This window comes from Odocoileus virginianus, chromosome 23 (assembly GCF_023699985.2).
Source record: "Odocoileus virginianus isolate 20LAN1187 ecotype Illinois chromosome 23, Ovbor_1.2, whole genome shotgun sequence".
NCBI classification, from domain to species: domain Eukaryota; kingdom Metazoa; phylum Chordata; class Mammalia; order Artiodactyla; family Cervidae; genus Odocoileus; species Odocoileus virginianus.
In genome coordinates, this window is record NC_069696.1 from 12,438,125 (window position 1) to 12,456,683 (window position 18,559).

General features: G+C 51.8%; 2 protein-coding genes across 2 annotated transcripts in view; one reads left to right on the forward strand and one right to left on the reverse strand.

The window, feature by feature from the left end:
• Positions 1 to 985, reverse strand: part of SMC1B (structural maintenance of chromosomes 1B) — a 76,046-nt gene extending 75,061 nt beyond the window's left edge. Inside the window, exon 1 of the mRNA XM_020888288.2 lies at positions 815 to 985. Coding sequence (XP_020743947.1) covers positions 815 to 923 — 109 coding nt within the window. The 5' untranslated portion in view covers positions 924 to 985. The remainder of the gene's footprint in view (positions 1 to 814) is intronic.
• Positions 986 to 1,056: 71 nt separating this feature from the next.
• Positions 1,057 to 12,171, forward strand: RIBC2 (RIB43A domain with coiled-coils 2). Its single transcript, XM_070453499.1, has 7 exons — positions 1,057 to 1,380; positions 2,226 to 2,307; positions 4,668 to 5,012; positions 6,613 to 6,731; positions 8,112 to 8,339; positions 10,488 to 10,654; positions 11,921 to 12,171. Exons 1-7 carry the CDS (start codon positions 1,267 to 1,269, stop codon positions 11,997 to 11,999), a joined length of 1,134 nt encoding a protein of 377 aa, XP_070309600.1. The 5' UTR covers positions 1,057 to 1,266; the 3' UTR covers positions 12,000 to 12,171.
• Positions 12,172 to 18,559: the final 6,388 nt, after the last annotated feature.

Genomic DNA, 18,559 nt, shown 5'->3' on the forward strand with positions numbered 1-18,559 from the left:
CTTGGAACCAAGGACTTCCTCCTGATCTGGTTCCCACTGCGTCATCTGAGGTGAGAAGGGGAAGGGGATGGAGAGGAGAGCAACCACGGCCAAGGGCAAGAGGAGGAACCCACAGGGCAGAGGAGCAGGGGCGAAGGAGAGCAGAGTCCAGGGTGAACTCTCCGACAGAGGGTGCAGGGCGGGGGTCTGGCCTGGGTGGGGTCTGAGGGCCGGGGTCAGAAGGCGAGGGTCAAGCCGCTGGGGAGGCGGTCTGAGGGTCGGGGAGCTGGGGCGAGGGTCAGGCCCCCGAGGGTGTGGTCTAAAGGTCTTGGGGCCGGGGCAGAGGACAAGGGTCAGGGCCCCGAGGGTGTGGTCTAAAGGTCTGGGGGCCGGGCCGGGGCCGGGGACAAGGGTCAGGCCCCTGACGGTGCGGTCTAAAGGTCTTGGGGCCGGGGCAGAGGACAAGGGTCAGGGCCCCGAGGGTGTGGTCTAAAGGTCTGGGGGCCAGGGCAGCGGGCGAGGGTCAGGCCCCTGACGGTGCGGTCTGAGGGTCGGGGGACTGGGGCAGCGGGCGAGGGTCAGATTCCCGGGGGTGCGGTCTGAGGGTGACGGTCGGCCGGGGTGGACGGCGAGAGGAGGCTCCCTGCTACTTCCAACCCGCCCTGGATGGAGTCTGAGGGTCGCTTCCCACGCTATCCTGCATCCCACCCCGTCCGTGAGGTGGGTGGCGAGGGTCGAGCCTGAGTCTAGGCCTTGAGGCCTCCCTCACGTCTCCTCAGGCAAGAAGAGGCTCAGCCGACTGCGGCGGGAGAAGACATTCTAGGTCCCGAGTTACCGGAGCCGTTGGGGCCGATGATGCAGGTGAACCTCTTGAAGGGGCCTATGACCTGGCGGCCCCGCCACGACTTAAAGTTCTCCACAAGCAGCACTTCCAAACGCCCCATGGCTGCGCCCTCCGCGCCTCAGCTGCGTCCTCACACGCTGGCTGGGGAAAGCGCGGGAAGCGCCTCGTGCTGTCTCGCGAGAGGAAAGCGAGAACACCGAGGAGCGCTACGCTGTTTCTTAGCAACCGGAGTTGTTTACGTTTCCGAGGAAACCGAGACTCCATGACGCAGTGAGAGAAGGCCGATTGAAAGCCTCTTGGGCAAGCTCGCATCCTGCCAGACTCCTGCCCAGACTCCTAAGGAGCCAGCCTCGCTGGGCTTGAGTTTGTTTTGTTTTTGTTGTCTTTTCTTTTAATCTCGCATGTTTTTGAACCCTCTTAGAATTTATTAGCAATTCGCAGTCATGGAGGTAGCGCAACCCAAGGACCTGCAGGAGGACTTTGTCCTGGCCAAAAGAAGATATGCGGAGCTGGGCAGACAGAAACGGATTTTCAACGCCAGGAACAGGATCATTGGGGTGAGACCCTCCGGATCGGAAGGGAGAGGAGCCAGGAGGGAATGGCGAGGGAGGGGAGGGGTCGAAGGGGCGGGGAAACAAGAGAGGCGAGCAGCCAGCGACGAGAGGAGATGAACCACTGGAATGAAACTTTTGATCCAGGCACAGCTGCGGACGGCTCCAAGCTTTGCCGGGAAGAATTGTTCCACGTATCGAGTTTGCGGAGGATGAGGGAGACCTCATAACAGACAGAAAAATGCTCCCTGTCACTTGCCAGACAAGCAAATTGAGTCCTGCAGCGGGGAGCGAGCTTGCCTGGAGTTAGTGGCCAGAGACCGGAATGCGATTCTCCTCTCTCTGAGCCAGACTTTTTACATTGCCAGGAATTTCCTCCAGTCCATTCAACAGACAAATGCCAGTAGAGAGAGTTCTTATTTTGTGGCAAGCCTGAGCCAGGCCTAGGAGATGAGGAATAAGGCGATCCTTGACTTTGTGAAATTGATAGACCAGCGGACGAGGCAGGCATTAAAATGGTCACATTATAATGCAGGGAAGTCAATGCTGTGTGTGTATGGGGGTGGGGGGTGGAGCACAGGGTGCCAGGGAGCACCAACTAGGGCTGGGAGGGGAAAACAGGGCTTCCCAGAGGAGGAGATGCTTAAGTAGTATTCTGAGGATGAGGACCTACTGACTAAGAAAGGAAGAAGGAAGCTTTGGGGAAAGTTAAAACAGGCTGAAGAACCAATAGAGGCACACAAGGGCATTTGGGTATGAGACGATTTGGTTTATAAAAAGATAAGTAGGATTGTTATCAACTGAATAAAATTGTCTGGCTCTTATTCTCTCCCATTGTTTTCCTTTCCCAGGGAGACACCACGGCCTGGGATGCTCAGGTTTGTGACCAGAACATAAAAGCAGCAACTGAAAAAGCGAGAGAGGAAACCTTTGGTGAGCATTCTCTAAATGGCCGTTGAGTGGTTCAGGGCTGTGTGCCTTTAGACCCAGGTCACATTCCTCATGTGTGTAAAGCCTTGTCATTTTCATGCTCTTCTTCCTTTTAAAATTTCACAGTTTCTTGTGCTCAGTTAACTTAATGCATCGATTGTTCCACACTTGAAAATTAGCTATTGAATTCTATATGAGTAGGAAATATATTATGAGCAGACATGTATATTTTTCTGTTTTCTTTAAAAATTAGGTATGAAAAACCTCACACACACACATATTCTCTGCCAAAAGTTCAAGACCTTCTACCAGGGACAGCTGGTAGCAGTAGACAACACACACTCTTGAGCCCACACCCCAGAGCTGACTCAGAACCAGGCTTGGTTCAAGTAACAGTGTTCTGGCTTGTGCATCAGATTCTCAAATAGTATTCATTTCTGCCCCCATCATGTCCAACAATGTCTTTTGAAGCACCATAAGGATTTTTTGAATAGAAAAAAAGGATACAAAATTATATGTACAATGGGTTATCAATTAAGTTTAAATATATAAATGTGTATGTTTAAAATATATTAGAATATGTTTAGAAAAAGACACAAAGGAACTATACCAAAATATGAGCAGTGGTAAATTTGGAGTGATGGCATGAGTGAAGTTTACTTTCTTTTTATCAGCTCACTTCAGTCGCTCAGTTGTGTCTGGCTCTGTGACCCCCAGTCTGCAGCACACTAGGCTTCCCTGTCCTTCACCATCTCCCAGAGTTTGCTCGAACTCATGTCCATTGAGTCAGTGATGCCATCCAACCATCTCATCCTCTGTCATCCCCCTCTCTTTTTGCTCTCAATCTTTCCCAGCATCAGTGTCTTTTCTTCTTTATAGTGTTTCATATTTTCTTTTAAAATTCTAGTGTAAAAGTAATTGAAACCTGTGATAAACCATAATGGAAAAGAATATGAAAAAGAATATATATATATGTATAACGGAATCACTTTGCTGTATAGCAGAAATTAACAGAGCATGGTAAATAAATTATACTTCAATAAAATTTTTTACAAAAGTAATTCAAACCTACAGAAATGATGTGACAGACATATATGGACCCACCACCAGACTAGATATGAACGTTTTGCCAACCTGGCTTTAGATATCTTTTTATTTATTTATTTATTTTTTTTATTAGTTGGAGGCTAATTACTTCACAATATTGTAGTGGTTTTTGTCATACATTGACATGAATCAGCCATGGATATACTGTATTCCCCATCCCGATCCCCCCTCCCACCTCCCTCTCTACCCGATCCCTCTGGGTCTTCCCAGTGCACCAGGTCCAAGCACTTGTCTCATGCATCCAACCTGGGCTCGTGATCTGTTTCACCCTAGATAATATACATATTTCGATGCTGTTCTCTTGAAACATCCCATTTAGATATCTTATACTAAGAATGATTTTTGAGAATTAAATGTTACACAGAAGTAGCTAAAGCTCTCCTCTATCTTACCATTTTCTTCTTCATCCCTCCTCAGAGGTGTGATCATTCCCATGCATGTTTCTGTACTTGTACCCTCCATGTATGTATATCCATGACAATATAAAATTTGTGTGTGTGTTTTACACTTTTACATAAAAGATGTATTGAAAGTATCCTTTTGCAACATTTAAGAAATTCAGCAACCTATTTTGGGAATTTGTAGGTGATCTCCGTACAGAATATTCATTTTAATTGCTTAATGATATTTTCTTATATGAACTTTAACCACAGTTTCTTCATTCCTCTGCTGGTGGCTGATTTAGGTTTTTTTCAGTTTTTTAAATAATTGCAAACAATGTTGATGACTCCCCTGCACTGTGTCCCAATGCTCATGTTCCTGGTGGACCCAGAAGTGGAAATGCCGGGTCATAGGATGTGCATGTTTTCAGTTTTAGGGGATGTTGGCAAATTGCTTTCCATGGTTATAGAAGTACCGAGTTACACTCTCACAAGCAGTAAATGAGAAATCTCTATGTTTCTTCATGTCCTTACTAATACCTGCTATTTTTAGCATTTTAAAATGTTTCTTCAATTCACTGGATGTTTCCCATCTTGAATGGTTGATGATCTTTTCACAAGTTTATTGATCATTCAGGTTTCTCTATAGTGATTTCCCTTTTCCCTTCCTTTGCCCCTTTTGTGCTTAGGTTGTTTGTTTTTAAGTTGATTTGTAGGTGCTTTTTTATATTCAGAATTCTAATCCTTTAATGGTTGTGTTAACCTTTGGGAGAGTTGATAACTTTTAGAATCACTAAAAATTATTTTTTGGGGTGAATTCAAATTTCTTTCTTTCCTCTGAATCTTTCGCTAATGAATATACTGTATCTCTTCTAGCTGCTGAAATGAGACAAAATGACAAGATTGCATGCATATCAGAAAACCGGGAAAGGAGAGATAGGAAAAATCTCTGTAAAGCTATCAGTGATTTCCAACAGAGCTTTCAGAGGCCAGAAACGCGCCGTGAATTTCACCTCTCTGACCCCCTAGCCCTTAAGAAAGATCGTCCAGCCCGGCAGTCAGATTATGATGCTTGGAATACAATATCAGGAATGCAGAAATTCATGGGAGAGGATTTAAACTTCCATCTGAGGAAGAAATTCCAAGAGGAACAAAACAGGGAATGGTCCCTGCAACAGCAAAAGGAATGGATGATTAGTCGGGAGAACCAAAAATGTGCAGGTAATAATAGAACCAAAAAGACAAGTGGGTCTCAATACTTTGTTTAACAAATCAACCCCAGTTTGTTTGTTTTTTCTTGTTTCACTTTTGTCTCTGAAGTCTCACTGACAGGCTACTGTAGCCACATGGCCAAAGAAAGAGACATCAGAACCTGTGTTTCAGGATTTGGACGTCTTTAGTCACACGTCCATCATGCAGGAAACACTTTCTGAGCTTGTGATCTGTCAGGGCGCCCGTGGGATCCTGGAGCCCAAGGTGACTCAGCACTGGTCTGGCCCTCCGTGTGCTCACAGCCTGCTGGGGAGACAGTGGGAAAGACATAGGTCTAGCCTATGTCAGTTCGCGTCCAGTAAGACACTTGGATCATCCCCTGAACCTGACCATCCCCCTCCATCAATGGGAGCTCTGTTCTTTCTGCTGCTCCGGCCCGAACCAAGTCATCGTGACTCCTTCCTTTCTCTCAGATGCCGCACGCATTCCCACAACAAGTCATCTCAAGTTCCAACCACCATCACAACCTCCACTACTACCACTAGACTCAAAGGCCAGCACATCCCAACTGGATCACCAAAGTCACCTCCAACTGGCCTCCCAGCTTCTGCCCTGTCTCCCTACACTCTCTTCTCAGCTCAGTAGCCAGAATGATCCTGTTAAAAGTTAAACTGCTGAGGGACTTTGCTGGTAGTCCAGTGGTTGACAATCTGACGTCCAGTGCAGGGGACACAGGTTTGATCCCTGGTAGGGAAACTAAGATCCCATGCCATGGCACAACTAAGCCTGCGTGGCAACTGCTGAGCCTGCGAGCTCTAGAGCCTGCTTTCCACAGTGAAGACCCCATGTGCCGAGGCAAATATGTATATACGTAAAGCTGCTACTTCCCTGGTGGTCTAGTGGTTTAGACTCCATCTTCCCAATGCAGGGGACATGCAGTCTTAAATCCGTGGTCGGGGAACTAAGATCCCCCATGACTCACAGCATGGCCAGAAATAAAAAATTAAGTGGTATCCTTTGTTCAAAACCAGTAGCTTCTTACCTTACTCATTAATGGTGTCTCAGTTGGTAAAGAATATACCTGCAATCTGGGAGACCCAGGTTCGATCCTTGGGTCAGGAAGATCCCCTGGAGAAGGGCATGGCACCCACTCCAGTATTCTTGCCTGGAGAACTCCGTGGACAGAGGAGCCTGGCGGGCTACAGTCCATGGGGTTGCAAAGAGACACTACTGAGCGACTAACACTTACTCAATAAAAAGCAAAGTTACTTCAAGTACCGCCAGGCCGTCGCAGCCTGACCTTATCTCCTCCTACGCTGCCCCCTGAGCCCTTCTCCCTTGGTGCCACAGATGTGTGCTCAGTCGTGTCCGCAGACATCACCAGGCCACAGTGATGATTGCTGACACTGCCAGGCGCTTGTCTAAGAGCTTGGCTTGAATTAACTCATCTGCGTCTCCCATGAGCCTTCCACCGCGTCCCTCTTCTTCTGATGGGAGCATGATGGGAAGCGGACGCAGAAACAATGCTCCGCAGGGCACTCTGCACATCTGGGAAGGATGTGTGCCTGGGCAGGCACACAAGCTTTGATTGTATTTTTCTTCCTTTCAGAGGAGCTCTACTTGAAGACAAGGCTGCAGTTTGACGAGACAGCCAAGCATTTACAGAATCTGGAAACCGCCACCCGGAAGGCGGTTTGTGCAACTGTGAAAGAATTCAACAAGAACCAGGTGTGCACCCCAGGCCTGTCTGGAGGGGGAAGACACACAGCCACCTCCCGGGGGTGCCCCAGTCTTCTCAACTCATCAGTGACAGCCGTGGTTATTTATTTATTTATTTTTGGCCGCGCCACGTGGCTTGCAGGGTCTGAGTTCCCTGACCAGGGACTGAACCCAGATGATGGCAGTGAGAGCCCAGGAATCCTAACCACTAGGCCACTGGTGGACTCCCAGAATATATATTTTTTTAAATCTCTGCAACAATTATCTGATCTTACTAGTCACTGTGTTCAACAGCTGTGTCAGAGAGGCACCATGAGCTAAACTGATCAAGAAACAGGCTCAGAGAGAGGAACTGACTCTCTTAGAGACAGCTGAGTACTAATCTGATTTGCTTTGGCAGATTCAAACACTGGACTTCCAAATACTGCAAGTCCAGTGTTCAAATCAGACCTGTCCAATCACAAAGCACGCACTTACGTAATGTAGCGAGGCTGGCCTCCTTGTGAGCGCCTGCTGTGCGCGGGCACCCAGCAAAGTGCCCCATCTGTCCAGTATTAAAGGGAGCTGTTTCATCCTTCTCTCGACTTGACGGAGAGATAACTGTAGCCCGGAGAGGGAAGGTGTCTCGCTGCAGGTCACACAACCAGGGCCTGTCCCTTCTACGTATCGCCTTCATGTAAGCAGGGATTTGACCAGGAATTTATTTGTCTCGGGCTGAGGTTGCTGGGCAGTAGGAGCACCTTTTAGAAATCACCGCTTCCACGAATCACGTGGTTGGCGGTTCTTTGTGGCCTGCCCTGGGTGACCAGCACCACAGGGAAGGGTACACAGCCCTGTCCTGGGGGTGGGTGAGGCCAAGCTGAGGGGAGATGGCCGCCTAATGGGGGGAGGCTGCTCCCTGCTTTGGCAAATCACTGCGAAGACCTGCCGGGATTATGCACATGACCAACTGGTAGCGATCCTCTGAGCCCAGCCCACTCCCCCAGCATCGCCCAGGCAGCCAGGGGTCCAGGGACCTCCCCACATCCATACCTGACAAGTCTCCACCCACCTGCCCAGGAGCCCTGTTTAGCACATTCTTCATTCAAGGGCCCCTTCAAGTTTTGCCAGCCTGTGCCTCAGTCCCACCAGGCTCACTCAGACAATGTGTTGAGTCGCTCAGTCATGTCCGACTCTTTGCGACCCCGTGGACTGTAGCCCGCCAGGTTCCTCTGTCTGTGGGATTCTCCGGGCAAGAATCCTGGAGTGGGTTGCCATGCCCTCCTCCAGGGGATCTTCCCGACCCAGGAATGGAACCCCGGTCTCCTGCATGGCAGGTGGAATCTTTACTGTCTGAGGCACCAGGGAAGCCTCTTCAGAGCATCATCCTTAATATCTTCCCCTGCGCAGGCCCTGGAGTCAGCAGAAAGGAAAATTCAAGAGAGAAAACAAGAACAGGAGGACAACCTAGCAGAGATCTCCAACCTACTGCGCGGAGACCTGCTCTCGGAGAACCCGCAGCAGGCAGCCAGCTCCTTCGGGCCGCACCGCGTGGTGCCCGACCGCTGGAAGGGCATGAGCCAGGAGCAGCTGGAGGAGATCCGCCTGGTGCAGAGACAGCAAGTCCAGGAGAAGCTGGTGCCTGTCCGCTCCCCCCTTCCCCAAGCACTCAGCCCCGCAGTGTTCCCTCCACCACCATCCCCCTCCACCCGCCCCAGCCCTCAGACGTGGCTCTGCTCCCTCCCGCCTTCCTGAAACATCTAGTTACAGCCACTGTCACCCTGGGCCCCAGAAGCTGCCCTCAAGGAGTCTATGTTCCACTTGTGGGGGAGGACAAGAGTGGAGTAATCCCGCAGGTGATGGGTGCTGGGGACGAGAGGAGGCTGGGGTGGGGGGTGAGGGTGCTGGGAGTGAGGGTCCTCAAGGGACTCAGGGCCTTGAAATGAAGGTCTGAAGGCGGGGGGAGTCACCGGGGGAGAGGATTCTCTCTGCGGGGGCGGGAACTGCAAGGCCCGTGGCCTTGAGGAAGGAAGGTCAGTCTTGACCGCAGCCACAGGGTGGGGGATGGGGAGGGCTGTATTGCCTTGAGGGGCTTCTCTGGAGCCCCTGTTTGCTGGCGAAATAGGAGGGTGGTCAGCAGCTGAGGGGGACGGGTCAGGGTAGGAGTTTTGCAAGAACCAAAGTGCTAAAAGTTCATCTGGAAAGGGGAAGGGGCAAGAGGCCAGGCAGCCCCATCTCCCCTCCCTCGCCCCACCTTGAGTCCCGGTCATGAACTTGAAGTGAGCCTTGAGTAGGGCCATGCTCGCCTATTACGGAAGAGCTGGGACTCTACGATGCTCAGGGCTTGCCTGGCAAGTGGGACCATGTAGGAGGCTTGGGGTGCCCAGGTGTCTGCCAGGGGGTGTCAGCTGTGGACGCTGGGCTGAATGAGGAGGAAGATAAAGACACACGAAGTTCAAGGGGCCGTGGGGGGTGTTGAGTCCTCGGACTGGCAGTCACAGTGTGGGGGAACCCCGTGGGAATGGGGGTGTGGAGAGAGAGGGGCAGGTCCTCACTGCGGTGGACGGGACTCCAAGGTGAGACTCGGAAGGGTGGTGGTATTGGCAACGGCAGGGTGAAGGCAGAGGTTCCCAGAGCAGGCTGTCTGGACTAGCCGCACCCAGGAACTCGAGAGCGATGGAGAGTCTGAGGCCCTCGCCAGGCCTACTGAACCGGAAACACTCAGCAAGTGTCCCCTCCCCGCCAGGGCTTCTGATCCCCGCTGGAGTTCGAGGACCATGGGCATCATTTGCCCCCTGGAGGGGATGGCTGAGAGATTGGAAGGGGGTCTTTGGAGAAGAGGCAGAATCACTAGGAGGCAGGGAAAGGGTCATCTCTGAGGATGTCGAAATGATGCAAAATCACAACAGGAGAGAGATTTGGAGATGTTCTCAGACCTGCAGAGGATGGGCGAGGCTCCCACGGGGTCCGCAGATGACAGCCACGCTTGGTGTGATGCTGTGGTCGGTGTGAACTTCCCAGCAGGTGGGCGCGGGGAGGGGCGGTGGCCTGGACCAGGAGATGGGGAGCAGGTCGGGCACCTCGCCTTGGGAGGGGAAACAGATGGCAGCCAGGGGGTGAGGCCGGGGAGTCAGCCCAAAGTGGGAGGAGCCTGAGGCTGGCATCAGGATGCAGGGGACATGGCCACCTTCGACAGGCCCGGCTCTGCCCTTCACAACGGTAGTTCAGCCCGACTGCCTGGCAAGGAAGTTCAGCCATCTGTCCTGAAAGCAGCATTTTTGGTCTGATTTTCAGTCTCTGTAGAAACTTAATAAGCTAGAGAAACACAAAAAGAAGGAAAAAATCCCACTTGAAATCTCACACCTAGAAGACCCCTCTCCCATCCCCCCTACATGCCTTCTGGTATCCTGTCCCTCCCTGCTCCTCTTCTATACAAAGACATAATTTGAAAAGTTGAGATCACGCTAAGAATACTCTGTCTCTTAGTGTGGGCTTCTATGTCCCCATATTGTTACCAATTCTTTTTTTTTTTTAATTAGAGCACAGCCAGGCATTTTTTTTCTAATTATTTTATTTATTTGGCTGTGTTGGGTCTTAGCTGTGGCATGCAGGGTCTTAATTGCACCGTATGAACTCACTTGTGGCACGTGGGATCTTAGGTCCCCGACCGGGGATTGAACCCAGATTGCGGTCTCGGAGCCTTAGCCACCAGACCACCAGGGCAGTCCCCTGTGAGGCTCTCCTGCTGGGGGACGGGCGGTGGTGAGCCGCCGCTCCTCTCTGCAGAGGCTCCAGGAGGAAGAGCGCCAGCGAGACATGGACTGGGACCGGCGGAGGATTCAGAAGGCTCGCAAAGCCCTGTTGTTTGAGCGGCAGCAGCAGCGCCAGCAGCGTGGCCTGCGAAGGGCCTTGGACTGCAGCAACCTCAGCCTGGCCAGGGAGCAGCTTCTGCAGTGAGTGCCAGGCGGCGGGGGGATGGGGCCTGGGGGGCGCGGGGAGGAGGGGGGAGGGCTGGGGAGGGCTGGCGGAGGGGGCTGGGAACAGGTCAAGTTCAAGGTCAAGGGCGGCGGGGGGGGGGGGGGGGGTGGGGGGGGGGGGAGGCGGGCAGGAGGGCCCTGGGAGCACCCTCTGGGGCACCAGGCCTGGGGAAAGGGGAGGTGAGAGCTGGTGTCGGAGCAGCCTGGCTCACCTTCCCTGAAGCTTTCCCGCCCACAGGCTCAGGACCCTTGGGGTATCTTTCGCGAGGTCCCACCCCCGCCCCCCCACTGTAGCGGCAGTGGGTGGGGCTCTGTCACAGTCACTCAATAAAGAGGAGCCGGGAAAGGGCTCAGAGCTAGGAAGCCAGAAATCAAGTGCTAGGAAGCCATCGGTCCCCACGCAGGCCACGGAGGGACGGAGACTCCCCTGTGCCCACATTCCATAGACACCCCTCCCTGGACAGTCTTCACCTGGGCGCCGGCAAAGCCCGGCGGGCCCGGACATGGGTGCCCGTGACGGAGTTCACGGAGGGGCCCGGGAGCCCCAGGGGAGGACTCCAGGTGGGCTTCTGGGAGGCGGCATGTGGCTCAGACACAGGGGACGACGGTGCCAGCTGCCCACCGCAGGGAGGGCCGGCCGGGCAGAGGGAGGGGCTCCTGAGCTGCCGAGAAGAAGCAGTCTCTTCTTCCCTGTGGACAGGCCCCAGGAGTAGTTCAGACTTCAGCTGCAGAAAATGTCAAATGCAGATCAGTAGGTGAACCCATCACTAAAAACACATTATTTATTTAACTTTTAAATCTATCTATTCTTCAAGCTCTGGCTTGAACTCAGAGGGGACCCACAGGTATTTTTTTCCAATCAAATGTCTGTGGACTGGTGGCTCCATCTTTGGGGGCCTAAAGGAGGAGAATTAAGGGATCATCTCACAGAAATCAAATGGGAGGAGCAAGCGTCTTTACAATCACGGAATTCTAAGATGTCCCCCAACTCGCACGCACAGGTCCCTAGGCTAACCAGCCAGTTCAGTTCAGTTCAGTCGCTCAGTCGTGTCTGACTCTTAGCGACCCCATGGACTGCAGCACGCCAGGCTAACCAATCAGCAGCGACGAAACGCCCCTTCTTCCCCTTGAGCGCATAGTGCTGGGATGGATTGTCTCCTGGGGATAAGACACCAATAAAAAGTAGAATATTTAGGAAGTCAGGCATTTGCTGATTTCTTTTTCTCCTTGTTTTGTTATAAGGAAAAAACATATGAAGGAACTCTGTACCAATCATGCCACTGAAGATTATTTCACACAATTTAATACAGGAAGTCGATAAGGAAAAATTCACCTTCCTTTCCTCTGAACCGTTTATGTATAAAGCGCAGTTATCTTGAAGAGTCATATCTGTTAAAAAAAAAAAAAAATGCACGCTTTGGTCCAGAAGTACCGTTTGAACTGGGTTTTTCCATTGTAGACAAAGCTTGATTAAACCTCTTCCTGTATTTCTATGAGGAGGATTCCTGTCCACTCAACTCCTGTCCACTCAACTCTGCTCCAACCGGCTCCAGAGCACCTCTGGGTGCTGTGGACCCAGGGATGAAGGCCTGCAAGTTAGACTCTCGGTTCAAGTGGTGTATCACCCACACTCACAGGCATCATTTTATTTATTTATTTTAAAGAGTGTCATGTTTGTTTATTTCTTTTTCTTTTGATTTTGTTTGTTTGACTGCACCGGGTCTCAGCTGCAGCATGTGGGATCCTGTCTTTGTTGCAGCGGACAGGTGCCTTTCATTTCGGCGTGCAGGCTCTCATCTGGTTCTCTGAACAGGGCCGGAACCCGGCCCCACGTGCTGGGAGCACAGAGTCTTCACCCCTGGACCTCCCAGGAAGTCCCCACAGGAATCATTTGACCTGCTTCACATGGAATGGACTAATTGCTCCCTCACAGCAACCGGGGGTGGGTGTTTTCATTATTCACAGTCTTCAGGTGAAGAGCCTGAGCTATAGACACATTAAGTGACTTCCCTGAGGTCACACTGACGGAAATTGGTGGACCTGGGGTCGAACTCTGAGAATCTGGCTCTCAAGCACTTCTCTCTCCTGGCTCCCACGCGTGTGTGCTCCGTCACTTCAGTCTTGTCTGACTCATTGTGACCCCATGGACTGTAGCCAGCAGGCTCCTCTGTCCATGGGATTCTCCAGGCCAGAATACTGGAGCGGGCTGCCATGCCCTCCTCCAGGACATCTTCCCGACCCAGGGATGGAACCTGTGTCTCCAGCATTGCAGGAGGATCCTTTACCTACCGAGTCCCCTGGGAAGCCCCCCTGGCTCCCATACGAGACCCAAAACCAGAGTGGCCAAAAAGGCAGAAGTTAATCTCCTCCTCTTGTCAGAGCCCAAGTTGAATGGTGCTGCCTCACTACCCTGCCACCTCCCATGACGTTGTCACACTGTGGCCGGCGGGAGGAGAAAGTGGGAAGGAAGAGGATATGAGAACCCACGCAGCGTACCTTCTGGGCCACGGCTCTCAGGAACTGTACGTTTCACCTCTGCTCACACCTTAGTGGTCAGATTGCAGTCATGTGACCATGCCTAGCTGCCATGGAGGTTGGGAGGCTGAGCTGGCTAACCGTGTGGCAGGCAGCAGCTCCCTAACGGTGCAAAAGATGGAAGAAGACCTACTGGGGGACAGCTAGCTGTCTGCCAAAGGGAGTCTTGAATGGTGATTTGGAATTTGCCAGAGGGGAGGTGAAGGGAGGCGAGTTACATGGGGGAGGGTGGGTTAGGAAGAGAGTTTGGGGTCTCTAGACCCCAGGCCCAGGATCGCTGGGTCACACTCAGTTACCGCTCCTCCTCCATGTATGCTTCTTGATACACACAGGGCCAGTGACAAGGGGCAGCTGTTGTTCTATACATTTCAGTCATCTCCGACTCTGCAACCCCCATGGATTGTAGCCTGCCAGGCTCCTCTGTCCATGGGATTCTTCAGGCAAGAATACTGCAGTAGGTTGCCATTTCCTCCTCCAGGGGATCTTGCTGACCCAGTGATCGAACCTGGGTCTCCCGTGTTGCAGGCAGATTCTTCACCATCTGAGCCATCAAGGCGGCCCTCGGTGGCACATTATCGTTAGCCGACATGGAGCCAGAGACCCCCGTGCTGGCAGCTCAGCTCGTGTTCCCTCAGTGTCTAAGCACAGCTTCTGTTCTTCCCACGCTCAGAACCCTTCACTGGCTGAGGCTTGTTAGGGTTTCCCACATGGATCAGTTGGAGCTGGACACCCTTCGGGGAAGCAGGTTGGGGGTGCATAGTTTCCTGGGGCCACGAATAACAAAGTCCCACACACTAGGGGAGGCTGCGCCTTAAGCAGCAGAAATGTGCAATTTCCAAGAGGAAGGTGTCGACAGAGCTGCTTCATTCTGAGGCTCTGCAGGAGAACCTGCTTCTGACCTCTCTCCCAGCTTTGGGGATCTGCCAGTGGTCTTTGGTGATCCCCGGCTTGTAGATGCATCACCCACATCCATGCCTTCCTCTTCACGTGGCATTATCCTGCTGAGTCTGCATCCAGATTCTCCCCATTTTTAAGGTTGTGGTTGTGCTTGGTTGCAAAGTCATGTCGGACTCTTGCGACCCCATGGACTGTAGCCCGCCAGGCTCCTCTGTCCATGGGATTCTCCAGGCAAGAATACTGGAGTGGGTTGCCATGCCCTCCTCCAGGGGATCTTCCTATCCCAGGGATCGAACTCAAGTATCTGGCATCTCTTGCACTGGCAGGCGGGATCTTTTTACCACTGAGCCATCCGGAAAGCCCACTTTATGAGGACACTAGCCATATTTGATTAGGGTCCATCATAATGACTCTGCCTAAACTCATTACTGGAGAAGGAGATGGCAACCCACTGCAGTATTCTTACCTGGGAAGTCCCACGGACTGAGGAGCCTGGCAGGCTACAAGTCCATGGGGTTGAAAGAGTCAGACACGACTTAGTGACTAAACCACCATCAAACTAATTATATCTACAATGACCGTATTTCCAAATAAGGTCACGTTCTGAGGCATTAAAGGTTAGGACTCTAATGTAACTTTGAGGGAGGGACACAATTCAGCCTTTAACAGGGGGAATACAGAGGGCCCCCTGGCCCCATGGCTTCCCAGGATCATCCCATTAAGAATGTTGCTGTCCAGGCTGAACAAGCCGTGCTTCAAGGAGAACACTGGTTGAGTGACAGCCTCTGTAGATTGTTCACCTTCCTGCTTTGGGGCAGGAAGGTAGTGGGTGATGGGGGGCGATGTCAGCCCATTCAGTGCACACCGCGTGCTCCTCACGTCTTGGATGCCGTGCCAGGCCCCAGGCTAGGATCTCTTCCAGGTTAGTGGGAGGTCCAGATATGGAAGTAGGTCCTGGCCCAGAAGTGGGAGGGTGAGGGGGGGTGGGCACAGGCTAGGAGGGAGACAGCGCAAGGAGGACGCTGCAGCCATCAGTAATACTAGTTCTGTGCTTGGAATCACGCGGTAATACTAGTTCTGTGCTTGGAATCACGAGTCCAAAGTGGAGAGGCTCGTTTTGACTCTAAATTTCACATCCTTCCGGAAGGTATTCCGTAGACAAAGCTTGAAAACTGGACACTCGCTTGCTTCAAGTGTGCCCTCTGCTGGTGATCAGCAGTATGGTACATTCCCAGACAGGGGATGAGCCCTGTGACTGATGCGACTACGCACGCCGGTGGTGGGCAGGTTCTTGCAAACACCCATGCATCACTGGGTGTTGCGATTGCCGTCCTGCTGAGAGAAAAGAAGTGAGAAGTCACTCAGTTGTGTCCGACTCTTCGCGACCCCATGGACTGCCGCCTACCAGGCTCCTACGTCCATGGGATTTTCCAGTCAAGAGTACTGGAGTGGGGTGCCATTGCCTTCTCTGACACCAATGCTAGAGGTTAATAACAAGGGAACTGGGTGGATGAAGGAGGTATATAGGACCCCTCTGAACTTTTCACTCAATTTTTCTGTAAACCTACAACTGCCCTAAAAAGTCTGATATATAAAAAAAAGAAGCCATAAGATAACTAGGAATGAAAAAAAGTCAGTTGCACATTGTTCTTTATTCTGAGTTCAAATTCTAGTGTTCAGAATAATGGAGGGAAAAACTGAGAAATGGAAGATTAGCTCCATGCTAAGAAATGTAAGGACTCTCCTTCGTAGCCTCTGTGTCACTCCTGGCCTCGCTGTATGTTCTAGTTGAGTATGTACAGAAGGAATTCATTTGCAGACTAGGGTCTTCCCAGGTGGAGATAGTGGTAAAGAAGCTGCTTGCCAGTGCAGGAGACTTAAGAGACACGGGTTTGATCCCTGGGTCGGGAAGACGCCCTGAAGGAGGAAGCAGCAGGCTGCTCCAGTATTCTCGCCTGGGAAACCCCACGAACAGAGGAGCCTGGCGGGCTACAGCCCTTGAGGCCACAAAGTGTTAGATGTGACCAAGCAACTGAGCACCGAGTATGTGACCCTAGAGCCAAATCCCTTGCTATCCTCCTATCCCTACTTTCAGATGGCCCAAAGGAGGGAACGTGCATGCAGCGTTTCATGACTGCGTGATGATACAGACGTGAACCGTGCACCTTTATTTATTCACTGGCCACACCTTGAGTCATGTGAAATCTTAGTTCCCCGGCCAGGGATCAAACCTGCGCCCCCTGCCTTGGAAGCATGGAATCTCAACCACTGGATGGCCGGGGAAGTCCTTGCACCTTTCTTCCTGTCTCGGCCCTATTGCCCTGATCCTGCCTTGTCCTAGTATCAATTTGTGGAGCATGCTGTAATATCAAGAATCTTTGAACAATCAAGACCCTAAACACTGCATAGCATCTTTTTTTTTCAAGCTTAGTGTCATTTTATCTTTTACCTAAACACTGTGTAGTATCTTAATGACAAATATAGATATTTAAATTTTGGGTCATTACTTCACCAATAGAACACATCTACTGATGAGGTAAAGAACCCACCTGCCAGTGCAGGAGACATAAGAGACGCAGGTTCGCTCCCTGGGTCGGAAAGATCCCCTAGAGGAGGGCCTGGCAATCCACACCAGTATTCTTGCCTGGAGAATCCCATGGACAGAGGAGCCTGGCGGGCTGCAGTCCACGGGGTCGCAAAGAGTCGGACACGACTGAAGTGACTTGGCACGCACACACACTGATGAGGTAACAGACGCAGAAGCTGCGCACGCACAGTTTGTGTGTTCAATAGTCTCTGTCTTTGCACACATCAGAAACTTATTTTACATCTCAGTGTTTTTACTAGTATCTTCCCCTGCCTGCTTCCTCTGGCCTGCCCTCCTTTAGGAAAACCTAGTAAAATTATGTTGCTATTACTTGTCACCACTCAGGGCTCAGCACTTCTGACATTGCTAAAGGGTAGATTGACCAAAGAAATAGTTTGGAGGCATATTTTTATGTCGGTACCTCCTTACCTGTTCAGACGTTATGTGTATAACTTGTCCATCAGTTTGTGCCCTCTAAAAACTGTGCTCCAGAGAGTTTTCATTGGTTCTTGCCCACACCATTGCCTGCAGAACTTGGCCCTTTCATATCGTCTGCTCTTCCAAGATTCTCATCCAGAGTTTTTAATGAGCATTTTCTACAGGAAAACATACATCCTCAGCCTAAGGGGCCGGTGTGAAATCATTTGCCGCAGTTATTTTTCAAACTTGTGGCGAGTCTTCTTGCCTCTGCTGAGTGTTTTTCTCTTGCTTTTGTCTGTTTTCCAAATATGAAACTCGCAGCTCTCGCAGCCAAGTTCACACTTGGTTCACATAGTTGAAGTGCAAAATGCTCCTCCATCATCTCTGACAGCCCAGTCACGCGTGGGCCACGTTCCTTTGGCTTTCAAATGTCCCCATTATGGGAGCTATTCCTGCGAATCCAGCACCTACTGTGTGCCCGGGTAGGAACTCAGGGAGGTGTGTTCCGTGGATCGTCAGCTCGTCAAAACAACCGCATGGTCGCTATTCACCCTCCTTTTACAGATGAGGAAGCCAAAGTGTGGAGAAGTCACTGATTGCAGAGGTCAGGCAGCGAGCGACGGGCGGAGCTGGTTTCAGACCCAGATAGACTGGTTCGCCTCCTCTCCCCACTCTGAGTGTTCCCCACCACCCTTTGCTCCTGACCTAGGGAAGAAGCTTTGTGTTCTGTCACAAGTTAATCACTAAAGGGATGCTGCCTGTGAGCTTAAATTGCACATAATGGCCCATCTCTGGGAATCCTGCCTCCCAGGGGAGGAGCATGACGCTGAAATACCTTTGTTTAGCTCGCGGGAGCCCTCCTGACCAGGCCCACCTGTTACTGGCGGGCTTCTTGGCGCCCCTGCTACTGTGCTCTGCTCAATTGCTCAGCTGTGTCTGACTCTCTGCGACCCCAACGACTGTAGCCCACCAGTGTCCTCTGTCCATGGGGTTTCCCAGGCAAGGGTTGCATTTCCTACCCCAGGGATCTTCTCAACCCAGGGATCAAACCCGTGTCTCTGAAGTCCCCTGCACTGGCAGGCAGGTTCTTTGCCGCTGAGCCACCCAGGAAGCTCCTGTTGCCGTCTGTGACCAATGGAACTTGATCAGAGGCCAGACAAGAACTTCGAGCGAGGCTTTATTGGGGGCCCTGCAGCAGCAGTGGGGTCAAGAACAGACACGTTCTCTTGCCGTGTCGCTCCCTGGAGGAGGGCAAGCTTGTGTCTAATGTGAGGGGAGGGGAGGGGTGTGTCTGGGGTGACGCCCGAGGGTGGCTCGGGCGCCTCGCCCCTCAGGTGACGCTGAGTGCAGGGAGCACGCACACTGCCTTGTTTTTTGCCACCACTTTGCTTTGGATTGGAGCTCTTCAAAAGGAGCAGTTGGGGTTTTTCATCTCTTTGTAT